General features: G+C 39.7%; 1 protein-coding gene across 4 annotated transcripts in view; it reads right to left on the bottom strand.

The window, feature by feature from the left end:
- Positions 1 to 18614, bottom strand: part of SH3PXD2A (SH3 and PX domains 2A) — a 266755-nt gene that overhangs the window by 32103 nt on the left and 216038 nt on the right. For all 4 annotated transcript variants that reach the window (XM_063434631.1, XM_063434633.1, XM_063434632.1 and 1 more), the window contains one exon: positions 3501 to 3614. In XM_063434631.1, the coding sequence (XP_063290701.1) occupies positions 3501 to 3614 (114 nt within the window). The remainder of the gene's footprint in view (positions 1 to 3500; positions 3615 to 18614) is intronic.

The raw sequence follows: 18614 nt of genomic DNA, 5'->3' as shown, positions 1-18614 counted from the left end.
TATTGTCAATAACTACACAAAAAATATATTTTCTCTCTTTTTCACAAGTGTGTTTTTTTTGTATTTTTGTCATTGTGTCCTGATGTGTTTTATGTTTTTTGTAACTCAAGGTGACTGCATATTCATCAACAGTTTACTTTTGGTTTATCTTTTCATTATTTAACGCCAGAGTTAATGGCAATGGATCTTAAAAAAACAACCCAAAAAGATAAATAAATTTGGGGAGTGAAAAAGTACCGCCTGGATTTCTGAGAGATTACTGGTTTCTTGAAGGCTGGTAAATCCTATTAAACATGAGACATGTTCGTTTTCCTTTTTTTTTTTTTGTATTTGAGCAAGTGTTTTGTCTTTTATGACTATTGTAACATTATTTGGTATATGCTTGGTTTGGTTACATGATACTTTGTACCATATAAGCTGGTGTCTGCAAAGTAACAAAATTCAAGGAAAGGGAGGAATCAAGATAATAAAATAAATAATAAGATAATAAAAAAAGTAAAAATATTAACAACTGTAGTGACCTGATTTAGACAAAACCATAAATAATTCCTCCTACTTAGATTAGCCAACAAGAGACCCCATACTTAATGAATCTTTCTATTCTCACCCTAGTGATGTGCTTTGTATATTTTGAATTGCATGGTCCTGATCATCATGCCATGACGTACTCTGCCTTAGAAAATGTAAAAGTAAAAATATAAAGATGTAAGCTTAACGTGTGGATAATTATTCTTCACTTATGAATCTCATTGGAATGTCGGCTTTGATTTATGAGGATTGGAGGAGGGATTTGTTGTAGTTTTAAATAAGTACATACAATGTCTTCTATGGCTCACAGTTAAACGCCGGACATCTATTGACTCATAAAACTTGAAAGGGAAAGTCATTTTCTCAGCACTTGAAGCTGGGAAGGGCAGCAACAAAAATGCAAGTTCAAACCACAATACTAGGCATTTGAGAAACCGGTTCACTTTGAAAAGAGGCGTTAACGCTTTCATGGCATATTCCATCCATTGCAGACCATAAGCAGTCTGCATTTCTCTTTAATACTGGGTTTCATGACCAGAAACCAAGGATAAGGAAGGTTGAACATGGTAAAGATGATAAAAAAAAGGGAAAATGTCTTTGGACATAAATAAAATCCATGCATGACAATAACTTGTAACTAACAGCTTACTTAAAGTGTTAGTGAGACTTCAAATTTACTTTAATTTATAGAAAAGTGCACAATAAGAGTGTAGAAAAAAAAATAATGCAAGTACACGACACTTGCTCCTTTGTGCTAACCTTTTTTTTTATTGGCCTAATTGCCAAAGCTGTGTCGTCATCAGCCTAAAGGATTAATGCCATACCGGTTCATCCAATTGGCCCTTAGCAGTGTCTTTACTGCTTATTTAGTTATTTAAAGCGATGATGTGTTTTAAAATGTGTGATGGAAGACTTATTGGGAAAGAACACAGAGAGGAATGATCAATGAGGTACACGTGTAATATTGGTTGCATCACCGATGGTGTTTAGGCTTCAATCATCCACCCTGTGAGCAAACCAAATCACACTTTGGATTTAGATAGATACTTTAAAATTCCATTCACATTCTCCCATACCTCTAAACCCAATCTTGGTTGGGTTAATGATTGGTGCAAAATAGAATGGGAGATTGGGGACCTTTATATGTTTTAGATAATTATGTGACAATTTGCCTATCCAACACCATGTTATCAAACACATAACCAACTAGTTGCATCTATATATATCTATTGTCTTTATCTAATAAAAAAATTGAACTTTTAATCCAGGGCTTGGTTCCTCCGCACAAAGATAAAAATAAACTTTTTTTTTTTTCCTACACATTTTGCACTTATAAATTGTTGGGTAACTCAATATAAAAATACTTTAGTTTTACTTGGCTGACATAGTTGTACACACAATACTAATTTACATTGTCAACATGGTATAAACCCCCCCCAGGCTCCAAGAAATCACTTTGCATCTAAATGTAAAAATCAGTTATATCTTCATGAATGATGCTTTCAGAACGGATTTACTCAAACCTCTGGTCTTCAAATGGCAAATATTTTCAGATGTTCTACAGATTTCTGGAGCATAAAATCTGCAGGAAACACCTTTCATTATGCGGGCAAGTATATTACAACAGCAACGCATAACAAAAACACAATCAATATTCCAAGGTTCTGCTCTTGAAAGTGAATCTGGTCACCTGAAACGATTTAAAGTTAGCATGCATTGTGCAGAGCACCAAGGGATTTAACACAGATGTGCCACATGTGTGATGAAAAGCAATTTGAAATAACCAAATAAATGGAATTTTTTGCATAGGCTCATTTTTGCTGTTTTGAATACTGCCATTTCAATTTAATGTCTCACCTTCGAGTCAGCCTAAGTCTCAAACACTTTGCATTACTGGGCAGCAAGGCTGTTAATCACTTAGCTCCAGGTTGCCAATATCCCTACTGTGGATGCTCCCTCCTTATAGGAAAAATCAAAGCATAGACTGCATATCCACAGTTTGCAACTTCCTTGATAGTAAAAAGACTGCATATCCACAGTTTGCAACTTCCTTGATAGTAAAACACCCCAGTAAGGCTGCGATCCGTTTACAATGCAATTCCTATCATCCAAAGTGATGGCTGGATCTGCTCTCTGGAGTATATCCTATAAACGCCTGCTGGACAGGGGATTATGGGATATCACTCTCAATAGACTAAAATCAGAGGCTCCTCGTTGGAACATCTAGCTATGTATTGGGAGGTATGTGCCTGCAGAAGATCCCACTAAGCAGTGCACCAAGGGGCATGTTAAAAGGTAAGTATCTATTTTGAGTTGTCCTTATGTTTGTTTTTTTTGTTTTTTATTGTATTATCATGAACAATACATGGTTACATTTTGATAATTATTTTGAAATAATAAAAATACTTGAAAACGAGAGAAATCTCAATGTATCCATCCTGGTAAAATATTTTATAAATAAATATAATCTAAATCAGTCTAAAAATTATTCATCTCTCAAACTCAGAGCAAAGCCAATGGAGGGCAGTTCTATCCATACTAGAGCTTTTCTGTGGTGCTCCGTACAGCCTGCTCAGCTGGCTTTCATGGCAGAACAGATGCACATCCTTTAGAATGTTGCAAATCACCAGTGATGTACATTCTGTCTCCGGAATGCCCAACCAGGTCCATTCCACCTACACCCATATTTCTTGCTGTTAGGAGGCTTGAGGTGGTCAGACTTTCTTTAAAACTGACTTTTATGCGGGCAATGATTATTTTAAATATAGACCTGGTGTGTACATTTTTCATAGGTGTCACTTCCGAAGGGAAAAGTACACTTTATTATGCAGGGATAGACTTTTAAAATTGTATATGTGAGAGGTGAAGCTAGAAACCTGTCATTTCTAGAGGCATAAAACAGAAATACAATGTAGATATTTGTTTCTAGAAGTAATCTAGACTCGAGTAAAGCATAATTTAGGTAAACTTACCATCCCCCAGTTTCGAGGTATTGATTTCAGAATCATCTTTGGTTCCACTCTGTGAATCAAGGTAGGTTGCCGGTACCCAGCCTTGTTCCTCTGCTGTGCTCACAAACCACCAACCTAGGGAAGACAAAAGCCAAACGTCAAACTTCAGTCACTGGAAAACTCCCAGTAATCACAAAGGGAATGCGTCCAAAAACCACACATAAAATAAATTGGATATACTTGGAATTTGTTTTCCTATAAGGAAGAGGAACTCATTTTGTATCTAAAAACAATGATATTTTAGCAGAAATTTGCACTTATAAAATATAGCTTAAAATTACATTGACATGAAAAAAATAGTTGCACACAGAAAATATATATATTTGTTATGGCATAAACCATTCAGGCCTCCAGAAATCACTCTGTAAATATAATCATCAATATTTCACCTTCCTGATGGAAGTTGTTGAAAAGATTTCTGTTTGTGTGTCCGTTACGCTTATCAAGTTCAATAGATATCACCATCATACCACCCAACGTTCTCTCTGATATGCCAGGCAGGGTGTCTGATAGAAGTGGGTATAAAATGTGTATCCTGTATCTAGCAAAGTACAGAGAGATCGTCGCATTGGGAGCCATAAGTTAGCTGCACGTGTGTTTGTGCAGAGAACTGCAGTGATGTGTTGCAGAAACAAAATGTTGACAAGTACAGCATTCATGTTGTAGGACATATATCTACCAAGCCTATTGAGTGACTGAATTTAGATTTTTGAGTATCTGTCAATAAGAAAGTACCCCAGAATGGTGGAACAGCTACTAAACAGTGTTTTCCAAGAAAATTGAATAGAAGTGAAAAGTATGGTGAGGATAACAGCAATCAGACACTACCACAGAAGGAACTATTTCTATATGGCGCACATATAAACACACGCTTTAAATACCGTACTCAAAGGTTCCTGCACTTGCACACAGAGTGCTAACTGCAGCCACAGCCCTCCCTCACCAGGAAAAGGCTCCACCAATCAGGATCTCTCATTCTGGTCTGTGGAGTTTTATCCTATCCCATAAACTTCTGTCCAGCAGGGTGTTTATGGGAGTAGTAATTTTTCCTCCAAGAGCAGTTCCAGTCATCATATAAGATACAGGTGAATGAGGTATAAATGGATATCAGCCATACCCTAGCAATCTGTGATAAAAACTCACCTTTATTCCAGCGTTGCGCAGGTCTGGCTCCTGGTCCACCTTCTTGGCTAACATAACCAGAATTAACAATCTCAGCCAATCCAATGATTTCCCATGGGAAAGGATTGAATTGGCTGAGATAGTAAGTTCTGATGATCTCGGCTAAGGAGGCAGGCAGGGGTGGGAGAGGCGGAGAAAAACAGGAAACACTGCACACTGACCAATCAGCATCTTATTCAATGGAGACGCTAACCATGAACTGACCCAGGAAGCACCTCTAGTGGCCATCTTAGTGACTGCCACTAGAGATGTTGCTCGGGAGCAATATAAACAATGCATTTTCTTTTTCTTTGAAAAGGCAGTGTTGACATTAAAATGCCTGTAGGGACTGACTATACTCACCAGTACATTAAGCTGTAGTTTTTCTGGTGACCATAGTGTCCCTATAATGTTTACAGTGACACTTCAAAGATTTTTTTTTTTTTTTAATACAAACTCCCAGTGGAATTTGAGAGGTGGGGGGGGGGGGGGACTGGGGGAGTTTTGTTCCCCGCTACCATTCTGCCGTAATCTTGGTTACACATAAAGGATTCATTTCACTCCCCCAGAGATGATTTGGAAGGATGCTATATAACAGCTCAGGCAAGCCAAGTCACAGAGTTATTGAAAACAGATTTCCCTCTTAAGCAACTATCTGCACCCTTTGACTGCCAGCAGGCTGTCCCAGGCACAGCGATAAACATATTGTTTAACATCCATTCCTAATTAATGGCAAAAAAAAAAAAGAAAACAAATATATACAAGGACACGGTCTGACATTCAGCTGATTCTATACTAACAGGAATTTTAATGCTTGCTCACATGAACCCATGTGATTTATAAATTGAGGCAGCTCTGGAGAAGTTTGGCTTGTAACAAAACTCAAACTATAAATGTTTGCCAACTGTTTTTGCTTTGTCAGTCATATGGAGCTGGATTTAGTGCTATAATCAGGACAAAAAATGAAATGCAATCTGATAAATATACTTGTTTTATTATTCAATGCTATATTCAAAAAGTCACTAATTTAATGTACATGGTTGTCCTCACCTGAAATCCTACATGGTAGGAAGATTACAGTCTTATGACATGATTTTACAGGAGATAAACATATTCCAAACATCTCCTAGAATTGTAGCCTGCCCTGGGTTCCTCCTATCCTGCTTGACCCTAATGTGGGTATCCTGGTCAAACCTATTACTAAAAATTATTATTGTACTTAGTAGCTGCGTAGTGTGGGTTGCCAGAACTCCCAGAGTCCCTTAACGGGTGCCTAGATAGCCTCACTCCTCCTTCCTTATCTGCCTTATGGTCGTGATGTGTGTGACACTGATAATTGCATATATTTTTTTTTAAATCCACCTCACAACTTAAGTAATGTGTATAGTCTGTACGTACCGGTATGATACCATTAAATAGTCATGTACATAATACCTAGAAATAGTGTGATTTCCCATTTGAAGATACCATGGCTGTATTTAGCAAAAATATACTGTAAAATATAACGTGGCAATGTTTATGTCCACCGTCATGTTAAAAAACTGTGTAGAATGTTCAAGCATTGGGAGATTTTTTTTATGCGAGGCGGAGGGGGCACTGTGTTTTATTAAGACTTTCTTTTGAATTTTGCACCTCTAACAATTTTGAGCCCAGGGCAGGTGACCCTGGCAGAAGAGGAAGTCATAGTTTCCTGTAAAAAAATTAAAGATTTAGAATGGCTTTCCTAGAAGAACGTGGTATGATAAAACAATGTCTGTAATCGGTTTTAGATCCAAATCAGGTTACGGGCCAATAATACTTTAGTATGCTTGGTATATTTTATTTCTGGTTAGCACATTTTTGGTGACCTTAGGCTAGCTTGAAATTATTTTCTACTCTAAGAGATTTTTTTTCAACTTTTTTGTTCCCATATTTATAGGCTACATTAACTGTGCCTAGTTACCTCCATGCCAGTTAATCATCAAGTTATAGTATATATGAGCAAAATAAAGACTTCAGACAGTGTTGCCCATCAACATCAAAATGTATCTCAGAGAGTTTCATCCAGAAGTGTTGAATGTCTATACACTCCTTTAGTTACCTTCCCCTACAGCTGGAAGCTATGTGAAAGCCACGTAGACTCCATGAATACACATAACTGAAGAATGTATATCTGTTTTTTATTTGGCAGGGGCTTACAGGCCTAAAAACATATGCGTCTATAATGGTCCTCCTTTTTCCATAATATACACGTCCAGCTATACCTAATACCAAAAGAAACAATGTTTCCAGACTTTCAATAAGTGAAAATACACAGTTGTATAATTGGACTTGGCAGTAGCTCAACTACATAACCAAACATTTCTAAAGATGAGATCAAATAGTTACCTAAAGGAATAAGAAAAGATTCTAAAAGTCACTAATGGCTAAACGATTGTGTATTTTCAACCTCTGGATTTTGTTTGATGGTTTTGCTCCAGAGAGAGAGTCATACTTACTGAATGTCCCTCTTTAGGTGGTATAGATAATTTTGGGAACACGTATCCCTCTCTCCCTCTTCTCTATCCTGGTATCATTATTCTCTATTTTCCTTTCTACTTTTCTATCCTCAAATTGGCCTTGACTTTCCAAATGATTCAAAATGGTTAGAAAAAGTTTTCAAATGATTTATATAATGGTCACTATTATAGTTTACGGGAATGTTTGTAGATAAATCATTTGAAATTTTTCTCTGACAATGCTGAATCATCTCAAAAGTTTATTAAATCGAGACCATTGTTAGAAGCTCAGAATATCGTTTAAAGTGTATCATTGCAAAACTGAGCTTCACGGCAAAAAAGGAAATTATAAAAAGTCTTGAAACTATAAAGATTCTGTATGCTTTCAATATTCCTCAGTCCAGCAGGGTTACATCATGTCACGTTGTTTTTCCAGGGAGATTAAGGCTCAGTTGGAAACCATTAAAAATTAGCTGTCACTCCAATGTATCAAATGTTGGAACTAAACTTGATTTCACCAATGAGTAATAGCCTAAAGGAAAATGCATTATACATGCATGAATGGAGGTCACTGCCTAAATACTGGCATATATAGAAGCTTTGGATTTTGATATGTGGGTATGTATCTGATTTATAGATAAGAAACCATATTTTACAAAGTGAGGACAACGTCCTCTGATTCTCCTCATTGGCAGGAGGGTATTAGAGGACATACAGAGAGCGGGATTTACATCTCGAGGGGCCTTAGGCTCATGAAATTTGGCGCCAACAGTCCATTGGACTTAATGCTTCATTAAGTAAACAGATGGGTAGCCGAAAAATAAACCAAAAAACTCTTAACACTAAATTTATCACTTTTTTTTTTTACTTTTACCATATTCCATGTAAGCCTTGCCCAAATGGGTACCCCTATATGGTTAAAGGAGTTTACTAATTTTTATACAAAGTTAGAAATCTTATCGTTTGAAAACTCAGTAAGCCAAGAGCAATCACATGCTCAGTTGGGACTCACATTAGCCAGATCTTTCTCAAAGATTGTGTGTAGTTATTTTACAAATAAGCCCCAGAGCAGAAAATATTCATATGTTTTCTTTCACTGTCAGCTGAGTTTTCAGAGAATTCCAATGACCTAAGATGTTTACAATTCAATATTCTGCTGGAAGACATGCAATCATTTGGACACACTATGAAATCATTCTGCTCTCCCCTGTAAGGAGAGCTGAAATCTGAGTAAAAAGATAGGATACGGATGAGACTTGTTGGAACTCACATCAAAACTTTAAGTGATGCAAATGTTGAAATTATGCAGTTGCCCGTGTCTTTGTTTAATGTGTCCCTAGCAAGACAAAAAAAAATGTTTGGGCACACATGATTTTTGAAGTACATTAACACAGCCTTTGTGCAAATAGATGGTCATCTTTCGTCATTGCCAGTCATTTGGGCAACATAGGTTTGTGTTGCATAATAATAACACACACATACCTTTCCCTATGCTCCGACACTGGTCCTCACCCACCTAAGAAACAAACTTCTCTGCTGTAGCTCTGATGAGCTTCTATGCCTTACACAAAGAGACTAAATATCATTGCACAATTCTCCCACTATAAATGAGCTGACAGTGCATAATTCCTAAAATGAAGCTGAAACAGTATCCATGGATTCACAAAGAAAGTACCGTATTTATCGGCGTATAACACGCACAGGCGTATAACACGCACCTCATTTTTAGAAAGAAATTCCAGGAAATTTCCCCCCTCATCCCATAGTATTCCCCCCCCTCATCCCATAGTATTCCCCCCTCATCCCATAGTGTCCCCCCTTTCCATAGTATTCTCCCCCCTTTCCATAGTATTCTCCCCCCTCCCATAGTATTCCCCCCTCCTCCCATAGTATTCCCCCCCTCCTCCCATAGTATTCTCCCCCCTCCTCCCATAGTATTCTCCCCCCTCCCCTCCCATAGTATTCTCCCCCCTCCCCTCCCATAGTATTCTCCCCCCTCCCATAGTATTCTCCCCCCCTCCCCTCCCATAGTATATAGTATTCTCCCCCCTCCCCTCCCATAGTATTCTCCCCCCCTCCCCTCGTATTCTCCCCCCCCTCCCCTCCCATAGTATTCTCCCCCCCCTCCCCTCCCATAGTATTCTCCCCCCCCTCCCCTCCCATAGTATTCTCCCCCCCTCCCCTCCCATAGTATTCTCCCCCCCTCCCCTCCCATAGTATTCTCCCCTCTCCCCTCCCATAGTATTCTCCCCCCTCCCCTCCCATAGTGTACTTTCCTCCCCCTCCCCTCCCATAGTGTACTTTCCTCCTCCTCCCCTCCCATAGTGTACTTCCCCTCCTCCCCTCCCATAGTGTACTTTCCTCCCCCTCCCCTCCCATAGTGTACTTTCCTCCCCCTCCCCTCCCATAGTGTACTTTCCTCCCCCTCCCCTCCCCTCCCCTCCCCCTCCCCTCCCCTCCCCTCCCCCTCCCCTCCCCTCCCCTCCCATAGTGTACTTTCCTCCCCTCCCATAATTACTTACCTGTCCTGAAGCGTGGGCCGGCTTCACACCGTGCACCGCGGAACAGGAACTTTAATTTAAGGTTCCGGTTTCCGGCGGGACTGAAAGGAAGTGTGCACACTATTGTGCACACTTCCTTTCAGTCCCGCCGGAAACCGGAACCTTAAATTAAAGTTCCTGTACCGCGGTGCGCGCTGTGAAGCCGGCCCACGCTTCAGGACAGGTAAGTAATTATGGGATATCGGCGTATAACACGCACCCACGATTTTTCCCCTATTTTCAGGGGAAAAAAGTGCGTGTTATACGCCGATAAATACGGGTATTCTCAATCAGCAGGGCATTTGAAAATATTTATTACCATTTTATTTTAGTTACATTTATAGCATTATATTTAAGGTATTTTTTAATTGCAGTCTATACACAAAATAGCTGGTTGTCTGAACTTTATATCCGAGCTATCCATGCATGTATTGAATAAATAGTTCTCAAAAAGCTATGTAATTAAAGTAAATAGAACAGCTTCTCCTGTATTGGCATTTGCACATATCACAGTAATGGTGCTGTTAGTATGTGGGTACCTCCCCTGTTTCGTCACTGAACCATTTCCATTTAACAGTGAATCGGGGTTCCCAACCTAGTCCCTTCTGACAGAATGTCTAAGGTGGATTTTTGCTCAGTCTTAACACCATACAAAATCATACCACTGGTAGTGCCACTGGCTGCCGCTGGTATGATGTGGTATGTTGTAAGCCAGAAAGCAACTCTGTCTTATCCATTCCATCAGTGGGGTCTGAGCTGTGGGTGCCTTGGGACCTTGATTCACTATTAAACCGCTGGGAAACGATTTAACTACAAATCAGGGGGCACTGCTCAAGGCACAATAACCACTAAAACACAGTGTCCCTTTAACATCCAGAACAGCACTGCTGCATCTCCTTAAATGTGTCAATATTCTTTTTTTTTTTTTTTTAATTCTTTATTTTTATTGTGCATTGTGATAAAAACAGGCAGGCTCATGGTGCCCCAATAGCAATCCTCGAGCGTTTTACATGCTTAACAGTAGGAGCAATGTGTTAATAGGCACATTTTGTATAATAAGGTATAGCGTAGAATAAGCGTACATAGTGAACATACTTAAGCAGAGCAGTAGCTAGTCTATGGGTGATGCAATTAACTCTGGGTTGCTACGCTAGTGGTTTAGACAGGCTAGAGCTATTAAAATATATCATGACATTCAAGCTAGGTCTTATGAGATTGTCTTAGCATAGTTGGTGTTGTCAACAGTTTAACTAAAGCAAATCAGTTTAGTAGATTAATAAAAAGAAGCTTCATACATGCGTGAGTTTTACCACCCCAGTTTAACCACCCGCCAGTGTCTATGTGCCGTGAGGCTTGCCTCTGAAGTGTAGTGACTGCAGAGGGGCTCAAGCTTGGGAACAGCCAAATTAGGTGCAGTCCAGGTAATTGGCAGAATAGTTCCCCTACGGTGTACTTGCGGTTCGGTCCAGTGTCTACCTCGGGTAGGAGTTAGATCTCTGCAGCCACGTTGTTTTCACTGTGATTTCGCAGCTATGGGCTATTGGTCAGTGTGGGTCTGCTGCCTCGCGGTGCTTGCTTTGAGAGTCCTCTCTATAAGCGCACGTAGTCTCTGCCGGCCTATTGTGCTGCTGCTTGCATGGAGGTGCGACGTGGTTCCAGTATCTCCGCTACCGGTCAGCTTAACCCGGAGTGGGTCTTGGCAGGTACATGTTGGTTTCCACGTGTCCCGTATCAGTTTGTTGCGTCTGTCGTTTGCTGGCTTGGGGACTCTGCATGTTGTCTCCGCCATTTTGGCTGCGGCCTCCGAGTTCTGGGGCTCCATCACAGCCTGGAGTGTTAGCTTTTCTGGCTGCTGGCGAGCCCAGGGTGGGGACCGGGATCACCCCCTCCGGTCCAGGGGGGGGGGGAACGGGGCCGGACCTCCTCAGCCTTGTGTGCCGCTCGTGCCACTGGTGGGCAGGATAGCAGGGTAGCGGCCGTCCACCTCACTCACCGCCCGAGCGCTCCCCATCGCGAGGGACTAAAACTCTGCAGCAAGCCTCACTTCAGGACCAGGGTATCTGCTTACACAGGGTCGCCTTTGCCAGTCGTTTGATAGGTATTAAATCTATTTTTCTTGTGAAAATTGGGCTAGGACGCAGGAGCTGTTCTTTTGTGCGACCTGCCAGCATGGCGGTCGGCCCCGCCCCCCAAATGTGTCAATATTCTTAAAGAGAATGTTCAGTGATTATTAATTTGAGTACTTTTCCAGAAAAGTGATGATTTGCCTTTAAGTACAAATGTTATTGCATAGTTTCAAGGATAGGGTTTTTTCCCCCCACAGATCACATATTGTTCTAGTCAAATACTATATACCATCCCATATATATATTACCCTGGTACCACTTATTGACAGTCTCCTGGATGTATGAATGGAAAAGCAACCTGCACACCTGGGTACATCCTGAATCATAAATCTTAAACGTCTGGAAGGAAAAGGACATAATGATATTCCCCAATGCACCCTGAAATATTCCGATCAGCATATATATTTAACACTAGATCATTTTAGAAGAAGAAGAAGAAAAAAAAAAAAAAAACCCTTTGCGTTTTTATTCTGTTATGTTCATTATTTTCTATATTGAGCAGCACGGTTTATTGCTCACAATACAGGGGTTTTCCTAAGGGACATGTAAAAGATTCTAGAGTTTATACGAAAATGCCTTTATAGTAAAACCAGTTGCAAAATGTCTGCACATATTTGTCTAGGAATGGACAACACATTTATCCGTGGTATTCAGCAGTAGACAAGGCCAAAACAAAAGGTGTGAAATGTTGGGGTCTACACTCCATAATTATTATGAATACTTCATAATTATGGACTTTGCACATGCACATAATAACTTTGTGCATTAGTAGTGTTGTTCAATTCCTTGCTTTCTGTAAGATTGTTCACTGGGATGCGTGGAGATGCTGACGGCAGAGCTGCCTACTGTGCAGCACTGAGCCAGGATGCACCTCCAATGGCCTTCTGAGGAGGGGCCACTTGGAGGTGTCTCTAGGGGCAATGTTAAAGTGTTTGCATGAAAATGCCTGAAGGCAATAATTGTACTCACCAAAACAACTACATTAAGCTGCAGTTGTTCTGGTGACTATAGTGTTCCTTATGACGGCACCATAAGTTAACTTTTTGTCACTGGAGATACAAATCCCACAGTGTTCAATCATTCAATAATTCATAATGTAATTCCTTTTAGCTATGTGTTGTCCCATTACTAGCTTCCATGGGTTAATGTTTCTTTTTCATTTCTTTAACTAATCTGAAAAGAAACGAGTCCAACACAGAATGCTACCTATAATGAGCTCACATGTACACCAGCCAATCGCCAAATCTCAGATGTTACAGAGGCCAACAACACATTTTCTTTTTAAATGAAACCTGTAAATCTCTTGGACATGCGAAGACGGTATCCAACTGTACTTACTGTTTCAAAGATGGAACAGGGAAGCACAATGAAATATATAGTGGAGAATCTGCCATATACAATGTCTTTTTGGCAGACTCCTGCTTAGATAGGTCTAATTATTTGTGTATTCAGCTTTTTAAAAAATAATATTTTTTTTTACATATTGGGAGCAGCGGACAGCTGAGTGTAATTGATTTACCAGATGTGTCACAAAGCCCAACTAAAAACGGCTGTAATAATCAAATAGTACTCCGCGCAACATCTGCTTCTTTTGATCTGCGGATGGAATTATTCAATTAATGATAATTGAAATATTAAAATGTTGCAAAGTCTGTGCAACTTCTATGAGATGGATCAGCATTCGTGGTTTAAAAAAAACACAAAAAAAAACAAGCGGCTGAAAATGATATATAGGTACAAAAATCTGCTTCCAGAGGACTCGTTGGATGCTATGTAAGAGCAATATGGTGCAATAGAAGAAACATTCCATCTGTTTCAAAGAATCAGTCATTCTGCTTAAACCCGAACGTATATTCCTGTATGGTTAGACTTTTTGCAGTGACTGACCAGAATCAGATTTTGTATTCGGTATATGCCCAAGGATGCTGGCTAGCCAAATTATTTTTCCTTTGAATGTTTCCCATTATGAGGAGCTTTTGTAAACTCAAACACATAATAATCTACATTTATTTAAACCACAGAGCTGTATTAACATAACACGGTGATCTTGGTTCTTAGACACCACTGATACTTTTCTGATTTACATTAAAAACACAAGGAAAGACATGGGATGGGTGCCAGTTTTCCAGTGCCTGAGCCCAGGAGATATAATGTGAGCCTTAAGAGTGACATCATCCACAAGGTTTTAACCAGAAACCATGTACCAACTGGCTGCTCAGTGGATTAAACAGATTTGACCATTTTAAGTGATGAAACAACATTGTAACACCCTTCTGCAGCTGTCAAAATCAGAGCTGAGCAATATACACATGTAAAAGGAAGTAGGTATCACGGTATTGTAAAAGCAATTTTTTTTAATTCTTTATTTATGAGTTCAAGGATTCAGCCGTACAGAAGTAAGAGCATGACGTGTCATATTACAGTGACAAACATTATCAACAATGTACTGTATGGTGATCAAGTACACTGCAGGCCAAGCTGCGATCTTCATGTCTAACCATACTTAAGTGGTCACAAAGTGCCACAACTTCTATTAGCTTCATCCCGAACATTTTCATTGGTTTTATGAGGTAACAAGAGAGAAAGCAGTGTGAATAGTAAGAGGATGAGAGATGTAGAGGGGTGTGAAGGGGAAAGGGGGGGTGCAGGTGTGATGCTTATCGATGGTGACCCCTACATGGGTTAGCGGGTCCCGTTGCTGATTGCGTAAGTGTTCCCACGTCCGTCTAAGTAGTCTTCCCAGGGTTGCCATATCTTGCTAAAAGTGGTGTACGTGTTTTGTAGCTGGGCAGTCACTTTGCCCATTAAGTAGTTATCCTTAATTTTGATGATATACTTGACCATTGATGGTGTTTCCATACTAACCCACCCTTGTGCCCTCCTTGCTGCTAGTGTAACCGAGCTCCCTGTACCCCTGGCTGGGTACCTCTGCCAAGGACCACTTCCTAGCTGGAACAGGGGACAAACCGCCGCACTTCTGCCCACAGTCGCCGTGGCTTGACTGGGGTCCTGCAGCGAATGTGGAATTCGCTCTGGACACCCCCAGGCACTGGACGACAGGGAGAAGAATGCCATTATTTAATCTGTGCAAATTGTGATGACAAGTAGTAAAGGTGTAAGTTATGTAAGCCCATGCTCCCTCTCCCCTTTTGGTCGATAAAGTAAAAGCAATTTTAAGGGCATATTCCCCATTTTGTTCCATAGATGTGTTTTTACGCTCCTTTAAATTGGGGAGAGATATCTTCTTTGGGTGATTATATAAAATGCTTGCTGCAGGGTTGCATTTAAAATGCTATTGGTGTGCAAGATATTTCTTTTAAATCGTTCTGCTTCCCATCACTTTACTTTAAATTGCTCTAAATACAATACTGAAGATAAGTTGTGCTAAACTTTTTTGTTTTCTGTGATGCGCCATATTTTTGTTAAATGTATACTAAAGAATTAGCAATATAACATCACAATCCAGTTCAGACCAGACACTACCAGATAGTGCGTTGGAGAAGGTGAAAGAGATACATTGATTCTGTATCTTCACCTCTATATTCTAAGTTCAATGAAAGAAAAAGGCCAGAGCATATGAGAATGATTAACAAGGAGTCTCAGTTCCCAATCAAAGTGGACCCAGGGATGCTGTTTTCTATGTTTAATTTTATTTTCAAACCACCTGAACATATATTTTTTTAATATCGGGGAAAAAGTAAATGTAATATCAACTCATGACATGCAAGTTTCCTTTTAAATATTCCTGTTTGAAGAAATAATTTTAATGCAAGGAGAGTTTGCAATAAATTACTTGTTCATAAATATGGCACTCAAGGGGCTTACGAAAGGAATAATATTGTGCATAAAATGATCTTTAAACATTGAAAAGGCTTTTGAACATGGTAAACATATATTATTTCTCAATTTCCTTATAGGGTTTCACCATTTTGTAATCCCTCCATTTACATGGCTATCTTGTGTTTAAAACCAAATTGCAAAATTGGTCAAAGTCATCTATCGAGGGTACAACTGTAGACCAAGGCTGGCAAACCCCCCAATACGAATGTAGGATAGAAAAGATATGGTCCGGGCACTGAAGGATGACTGAATAGCAGTTTTAATGAAGATCGGTGCGTATTACAAGCAGCAACGTTTCAAAATCAAATTAATTCTTGATCAAGCTAACACGACAAGACAAAATATATAGGCCGTATAATTAGTACAAATTGAATACAATCGCAATCAGTACACTTGCTCAGACTTCCCAGTTGGCCAAACCATGAAATCCAGGACCATAGGAAAAATAAATACATTTGAGCCACTGAGCACAATGACCGCAGTCCCTCCTGACGTGCGATCACGTAAAAAAAATGTGATGACGTGAGGTGTACAATTGTTAATAGAAGCTTTACCAATATTGCGGCAAGCGCAGGAGGAAAGTCACAAAAAAGCAGGAGAAAACAAGTCATTGCTAACCACTGACATCATGATGCGCTACTGTTTTTGCTTGTGACGTCATCCCATAGTCTTTGCAGGGTTAGCCTCGACTTTTTCCTAATTTTGTACCTGATTCACACATTCCATGTATTATTAATCAGAAATCACGCAGAAAGAGGCATAGGAACATGATCACATTTCTGCAAAGGGGATTTAAGCCCCACCTATGCAGCACATACAGGCTACAAATTCCAAATTCACTAGTTTTGGGTGAACACCATCCAGACCAATATATTTAGATATTGGTCTGTGAGGGATGTAAGGCCTGTTTAAACAATACTGATCCAGTTACACATATTATGAAATGGGAAACTTGTCCTCTTTCACTCCTTTATTATCTGTACCTAGGCCGTCCCATTTAGTATTTATCACAATGCATTAATCACAATTCACTTCGTTATCCACTATTCATGCACTTTAAGCCACAAACATAATTCAGACAATAAACAAAATTAAAATAAAAACATTTCCCATTCTGTTCACCCAGCCCAACACTGGGTAGGGGAATGCCAGCTTGTGACGTTATTTAATTTAATTTCTAGTTTGCTGTATTTAATGCAACAGTGTTAACTGGCTTCTTTTAACAAACATGAGGGAATGATTAAACACAGCTATTGCATTAAAGGGCATTAACGGACACAAAATACAGAAATCAAAAAACAGACACAAAGGACACAACAGAAATCAAGGGCTGTACTAGATTACCATATTTTTTAAAATTTAATTTTGAGGGGCTTTCACCCTTTGTGTGCTAGGAACCAACAACGCACTGGGAAAGATGACAATGCCTTGTCCAACCTCCAGAACTCAGCCTTCACAGCCAGATAACAAATTGTAGTAAAGAAGTATTGGAGTAATACAAACGTTGGTGCAAATCTTGCGTGTAGGATGTAGTCTAAAGGAAAATGTAAGCCTATACGTTTTGACAAAGTGCAGACACAAATCTTGCAGTACCTCATACAGAATGGAAAACAAAGCACATACCCAAATGTTCCATAAATTGAGGGAATTACACATCCCAGGAATAGAAACCGTTCAACATGCTGTGCTGGTCCATGCAGAAAAGCAGCCAGCTGGCTATTAGACTACAAATCCCAGCATGATCAGTCATAATATGCACAACAACAATATCATCACAAGCCTTAGCAGTCTCTCCATGACCAGAGTTGGCCAAATGCCTTACCATGTCATTCTTGGCACCCTTCAAGGGGTTAATTCCAACTATGCACAGTGCCCGTATAAGTCAAATGTTCTGATCATGCACAAAAAGGGCAAAATTAGGTAAAATGTTGTATAGGCAGAACTATGGCAGGATTACAGACAGCTGGATACATTTTCAAAAGTGTTTTTTTGTTGTTGTTTTTTTACTTAAGGCCACAACGCTCTTCCTCAATGTAAAGACCATGTAGTTGGATTACAAAGCGTTACCATTACCAACTCACATGCTTAGGTCTCCAGCTTGAAAGTATTCACATTTTAAGGAAGTTGAACAAAAGCCAAAAAGAAGAAATAACTTCTCGACTGAGACCTTAAAAACGGTTATCGTGGTTAAAATCTCAGTTTATGTTTTCAAGATGGTACATGCTTTAATAACTTCAAAAAAGCATCCTTTGTTTCTATCATTACAACGTCTCTGGTAATAGATTCTAGAATCCCACTGTCATCATTTACGAAGTGCCTCTTTCTTGGGTGAGGTTGCAACACATATGATAAGCTTTGTTAGTTGCAATTACCTAAAATGGTTACTCCAACCACCATGAGCACTTCAGTAATTTGACGTGGTCATGGTGCTGGAGTCTGGATGTGCAGTGTTTCTGCTTGGAACATGGCACAATCAGAGTTATTTGCACTTGGTGTGCCAAGGGGCTAGTTACATTCCCGTTACATGTGACTTGGGCAACCTGCAACTCTTCTGGGCTAAACTATATACTATATAAATAGGCAATCGAACATAGAGAAATATGAAAAGAGTTTTAAAAAAAAATCATATACGTTAAAGCGAACATAACGGTTATACATAAAACCCATGTCTTTTTGTGCAAAAAAATCGGTTTGTACCCGTCAAGGTTTCATTGGGATTACAGTAGAGAAACAACTTTTAACATCTTCATAAAATGGGAAAAACTGACCTCATCTATACATCTCCATCCAAAATCCAAACAGTGACCCTATTGGAAAACCGGTTTGCTGACGAGTCAAATCTGTAGCAGTGCCTAGCACTGCTCTCCTAACCTTACTGTACCTCCTCCAGAGGCGTTTCCATTGCCATTTTTATGTCTCTTAAATGGGATC

The sequence above is a fragment of the Pelobates fuscus genome, chromosome 10 (assembly GCF_036172605.1).
Source record: "Pelobates fuscus isolate aPelFus1 chromosome 10, aPelFus1.pri, whole genome shotgun sequence".
NCBI classification, from domain to species: Eukaryota; Metazoa; Chordata; class Amphibia; order Anura; family Pelobatidae; genus Pelobates; species Pelobates fuscus.
This window is presented reverse-complemented; position numbering and strand designations above follow the sequence as displayed.